Source organism: Etheostoma spectabile, unplaced genomic scaffold (genome assembly GCF_008692095.1).
Source record: "Etheostoma spectabile isolate EspeVRDwgs_2016 unplaced genomic scaffold, UIUC_Espe_1.0 scaffold123, whole genome shotgun sequence".
In the NCBI taxonomy this organism is placed as follows: domain Eukaryota; kingdom Metazoa; phylum Chordata; class Actinopteri; order Perciformes; family Percidae; genus Etheostoma; species Etheostoma spectabile.
Window position 1 is genome coordinate 274,125 of NW_022605572.1, and position 6,064 is coordinate 280,188.

The following is a 6,064-nucleotide window of genomic DNA, read 5'->3' on the forward strand; positions in this document are numbered from 1 at the left end:
CTGTGAGTAGCGTCCATCACACTCTCGCAGTTATAAATAGCCTATGTGACGATAACGTTTGTTTTGGTTAAAATCAACAAATAATCGTGAGAATAATCGTGATCAAAATTTTGATCAAAATAATCGTGATTATCATTTTGGCCATAATCGTGCAGCCCTAGTAGGGCTGCCCAATTATCGAATTTTATCGCGATCACATTTGGACTTCCCACGCCACATTTTCGTGATCGAGCGATTTTTTTTTTAAAGCGTCATTTCATAGAACGCTCCGGTTTTTGCAAAGCCCATCTCCCCCTCCATAAAGCCGTCTGCTCATGAGCCAGTCAGAGTAGTTCACTGCACCCCTTGCAGCTAGTTTCTAGATGTAGACAGTCACAGAGACAGAGTAGCGTGAGGAAAACTCACAGATAGCAGTCGGTATTACGTCTCTCAAGTTTACACAGTTTACCATTAAAACGCAACACTTTGTCCCATTTGTTGTTTTTCAGACAACAGCAGTGACCAGTGCTAGTCACGTCTGTTAGCTGTTAGCTAGTAGCGTCTGTTAGAGCATTTAGCTCTTCTAGGACCACCGGTCTATGTCCTCGCATGCCGCTGCAATGCTGTTTTATATGGATACGGTTTTAACTTTGCGTTCCATGACCCATTTCGTCTGTAAAGCCGTGCCTGTGTTGGATCTTCTACGCTCTCTCGTCCTACTCTCTTTCCTCTACTCTCCGCCCCCGCCACACAGCGGCCGCCGGTCCACACTTCTGATATATGTCTACTGTTTTAATTTTTCATTAACACAGCTGTTATTGTTAAGTATGAGGGCCAAACCTGTATTTGTACCCAGTGTTTCCGCGGGTAACTGTTATCGCGGGTCGCTACGGCGAAGAACACAGAAGAGTTTTTGAATGCAGCTAACTTCAGTTTGGTAGAGTACAGCGTGAGACGGAGCTGCTGGACCGTTAGCCTGGACCATGGCCAGAATATCATAGTTCTAAAAATGCAGCACAGTGAAGATACAGACGTTTAATACACACGACTTGTATCCGCCGTTCGACCCGCTGGACCCGTTCATAATGATTCAGCCTGTCTTCTGTGGTAGCGTCCATCACACTCCCTCTCGCAGTTATAAATGACAATAAAATTTGTTTTGGTTAAAATCAACAAATAATCGTGAGAATAATCGCAATCAAAATTTTGATCAAAATAATCGCGATTATCATTTTGGCCATAATCGTGCAGCCCTAGTTGTCAGACACACAGAACAATAATCTCAGCAAGTCAGCGGTAAAACAAGAACTTTTGTGGGCGTAAATTAAAGGTGCACAAATGCCCAATATCTTACATTGTAGCTTGTTCCCCATACTGCTAACTGCAGTGATCTTGCTTAACGCTGGACCAATGTCAAAGATTGTGTTTTATATCAATCACTTAAACACAAAGACATAATAAAATAGGTTGAAAAAAACTGAAGTTACCCTTTAAAGTGTAACAGGGTTTCCCGCAGCACTTTGCAAGCAAGAAATGCCTGCTGCCTTAACTATGTCTTAAAAAAGTAAAATAAAAACCAAATAGTAAATGAATGATATCTGCTGTGTTACTCTGTCCTGTTTTCTCCCTTTCATTCCAAACCGTGACCGCCAGTCTCCCTTCTCTGCAGAACGCATTAAAAATAATAATCAGTTTTTACAATCTTTATATATGTGACAGGGCTCGACATTAAGGCTTGTCCGGGACAATTGCATTTTTTTTGTAGGGCAAGTGAAAGAGAAATTTACTTTCACCACTGGACAAGATAAAACTCAAACAAAATAAAATGCCATGTTACTTCACGTTATGTGCCACTCATTACATGGTTGGGTACTGAACAAATAACGTCAGTACTACAGAGGATTGATTCACTTCAAATCAAATGGGGCCAAATTTTGGCACAATCATATCTCACGTCTCTGAATCTTGACAGAGAGCGGAGCTCCAACTGCCACCACACGCAGAACTGTGGTGCCGAAAGAGCAAAACAACGTAGACTTTGTTGAAGTCACAGTGAGTCACAGCAATGCCGGTAAAGCGGTTGCAAGGTGTACACTTTTCAAAACTCCACACAGATAGCGTAAATAACAGCAAGGGGAAAGCTATCACAAAATGGGTAAATGTTAGACTCCCTCTGTTACAGGCAGGCAGCACTTGGTATTCACTATGCTCTATTGCCTGTGTGACAAGTTGAGGTTGTCCCTCACTTTAAATTATGTGCTTCTTGTTCCAGTTTGCCCCCAGTCCGTCAGACTTGGTTTCCATGGCAGCACAGAGACAAGCTAAGATCGAGCGATACTGTCACAAGAAGGAGCTGGAAGCCAGACTGTCAGATGTACAGAGAGCTGTGGACAGTGGACAGGCCGACGATGAAGTCAGCAGAGATTTTTACCTTCTGAATGTTCGGAGATGGGTCACTGTGTGTCTGGATGAAATAGAAAGCATTGACCAGGAGGTGGAGATACTCAAGAAGATGGATGGTCTGAAGCATGGTGCTGCCAAGCAGCCACCTCAGCCAGTCAGGCCTCCCATGAAACCCTTTATTCTCACAAAGGACGCTGTACAGGTGAGACTGTGGGCCAGCTCATTCTGAGCCAGACGCATGAAGTAATTCATTGAAAAAAAAAAAAATAGCAAAAAGAGGTGCTGGGATGTCACTGTCAAAAAGAACTTAAAAACATAATTTATATCAATCTAGCCAACAACACAGGCTGACTAGTCAGCCTGTGTTGTTGGCTAATCTAGTTGTTGGCTAGATTAATAAAATGTAATATAAACTAAATAAAATAAAAATATAAACCTTGTCAGGTCAAAGATAGTAGGAACATTCTCCACCTTCCAAATAATGCCACAAGAGCAGAGCAGACCATGGTAGGTTTTGTGATAGTTCAAAGACAAAACACAGTCTAACATAGGGATTGAGACTGTCATGCTTTTTTAGAAAGTTTGAAATCTCTGCAGCCATTGATGTAAAAGAAGAGTGGCTGACAATCATTATTGGTAACAAATTACTCGTGCATCGAACTATAAATTGAGGAACCTCTGTCTGTGTGTGTGTGTGGGGTGTGTGTTGTGTGTGTGTGTGTGTGGGTGTGTGTGTGTGTGTGTGTGTGGTGTGTGTGGTGTGTGTGTGTGTGTGTGTGTGTGTGTGTGTGGGTTTGTGTGTGTGTGTGTGTGTTGGTGTGTGTGCGCAATATATATATATGTATATATATATATATGTATATATGTATATATATATATATATATATATATATGTATGTGTATGTATGTATGTGTGTTGTTGTGTGTGTGTGTGTGTGTGTGTGTGTGTGTGTGTGTGTGTGTGTGTGTGTGTGTGTGTGTGTGTGTGGGTGTGTGTGTTGTGTGTGTGTGTGTGTGTGTGTGTGTGTGTGTGTGTGTGTGTGTGTGTCTTTCAAAAGACACATCATACGCAGCACGTAAAGTAGACAAAAACTGAGACCTGTGTGCAGCTTTAGAGGCGGGCTTCATGACTCTTAGTCAAGGATGTCTTTGCAGTGGGCTACCGATGTCATGCCAAAAAGTCACCATCTGCCAAAAAATGATTGCTGAATACCCTATTCAAATCTATAACTACCTCGGTTAATAAAGAGAAGTTTAAGTCTATCACCCGGCCAGCAACCATTTTCTACAGATTGCTATTTGCAGATTTTTCTTTCTCCACTTTTTTGTGACATTCAAGCAGAGTGACCATGCTAACATTTACACACACACACACAAATTCAGTGGTGTGAATCTGAAATTGTATTTTGAAAAACCGCCTACTCAAAACAGCGGGTGTCGAGGAGTGCCACAGACCCCCTGCCAGAACTTGGCTCCTGCCACAGACTTGTTGATACTCTGACTACTGAGCAATGCCTCTCTGACAATCATCAGGCAGTTGCCAGTGAGCCGTCAGAGGATCTTGGAGTAAAATGAATGTTCTTGTTCAGAATCGAACCCTGCTTCACAGCATGTGAGCCCTGAGTCCCACCCAGTCATGCACTTAACATATGTTACAGGAGAGAATGGACACATTTATTGTGAGTGACTAAAGTAGGCTAAATAAGTGTTCTGACCAAGAAAAGCTAAAATGATGTGGACGTAGACAGAAAATGCCATATCCAGTGTAAAAAAACATTCCGCACATTTCATGTAGGCTTTCAATTAATTATATGATGCTTTTACAAGTACTAAAAAAGGAATATAAACAAAACCCATGTTAACCTTACTGCTTTTTTATCAAAAACTGCAGGTTTCCTGTTTAGTTTTTGCCATAAAAACCGATTTACGGCATCTGACACACTCCTGGAGGATCTTGCTGTTTCTCCAATACACCTCTGGGGATAGGGGGTCATTAAAGCAGTAGATTGCTATTAAATGTGGCAGGTACCGAGCAGTAGTACTGGTTGTGTTATCTTTACTTCTTAACATACTGTGCAACAGTGTGTGATAAAATGTTTTTCATTCACAGGCTCAAGTGTTCGGGGCTGGCTACCCCAGCCTCCCCACCATGACAGTAGATGATTGGTATGAACAGCACAGGAAGCAAGGAGGGCTGCCTGACCAGGGGATACCCAGAAAAGTCACTGTGGAAGACACTGATGCAAAGGAGAGGGAAGAAGAAGAGAAAGAGAGAGAGGCTGAAAATGATGATGAGGAGTCTCTACTTAAAGCCCGAAACTGGGATGACTGGAAAGACACTAATCGCAGAGGTTATGGAAACCGCCATAACATGGGCTGAGTAATCCCAACACAGTGTGTCCAAATAGACCTGGCTCTGTCTGATCTTTAAGACTGTTGGTATGAGAAGGTCACCAAACCAAGATAACCCACAATATGCCAAACAAACATCTGAAGTTTATTGACACAACAGCGGATTATCAGTTATTTACAAGGCTATATTTAACAATCCTCTGCGATGTAATGTTTTTCAGGGAGTCTTAATAAAAATCTACAATTTGGCCTTGATGCCAATGTTTATTCTTTATAGTGTGTATTGCCCAAACGCTATCATTGGAAAATAAAGAGACTGAACTAACCATGTAACAAGAAAATCTGTGTATAAAATTTGGTAAGAATCTCAACATTTATTTTAGAAAAGTATAAATGTTCTCACCAGGTTTAAAATTAAATGCAAATATCAATGAGCTGGGGCTGGTATTTCAAAAAGGTCTCACATTATTATACTTTAAGAATAGAATTAGTTTGTTGGCACACTGACTTTGTTTTAGGATACCAAGGCAAATTCCTTGCTGTTACTTGGCAATAAATCCTTTTCAGGTTCTGATTATCAACTCAATGGTTTGTATGTTTGGACAGATGATCAAAGGCAGGAGTTACAGTCAAAACCTATAATTGTAAACTGTTTTGTCCTACAGCAAACAAATTTATAACAAAGGACATTAGTCTACACATAATTCTTAATTTTACTAATCAATAAATGCAAATAAATGTAAACCTAGGCATGACGAGATAACTTTCCTCTATTGAAACTTAATACAACAAATAAATTCTAAATTTTTAAAACTGCTATGAACGCATGTTAACCACAGAAAAATACATCTCATTTACACATCTTAAACCACTAGAGGAATGAGGCATACAAAAAAGGCCAGCCAGCGTCTTTGTTCCCCAAAGCACTTCCCTATGCTTCCTGGATGGGCAGAGCCACAAAGTAAATAAAGACAGCCAGCGTATCGGAGAAGCAGTTATAGGAAGGTTTGAGTGGGAGGCATAATTATTATGTACAGTATATTAAGACCTGCCTAAAGCGTTCGAGGCGGAGCCCAGTCATTACTATGGCTGGATCTAACTTGCCTTATTTGAGCTATAGGTTTAATGTGAGGGTTTAATATGTGGTGGTGGATCACTCTTTATGGCAGTAAACAATAAGATGGAGACGGATTACTTTCTCAATACCCTACTTTTACTGAACACACATAATAGCACTTCCTTGTTACTTCCTTGTTCCACGTGACTGAACTAACCAATTGGAAGCGAGAACTTGAACCGATGTAAACGTGAGGGAATCAGAGGGGCAAAA

General features: G+C 41.0%; 1 protein-coding gene across 1 annotated transcript in view; it reads left to right on the top strand.

Annotated features, from left to right (window-relative positions):
* The window catches only part of igbp1 (immunoglobulin (CD79A) binding protein 1), a 39,770-nt gene extending 34,771 nt beyond the window's left edge, over positions 1–4,999 (top strand). Inside the window, exons 2-3 of the mRNA XM_032510640.1 lie at positions 2,252–2,584; positions 4,493–4,999. Of these exons, the coding sequence (XP_032366531.1) occupies positions 2,252–2,584; positions 4,493–4,762 (603 nt within the window). The 3' untranslated portion in view covers positions 4,763–4,999. The remainder of the gene's footprint in view (positions 1–2,251; positions 2,585–4,492) is intronic.
* The last annotated feature ends 1,065 nt before the right edge of the window (positions 5,000–6,064 follow it).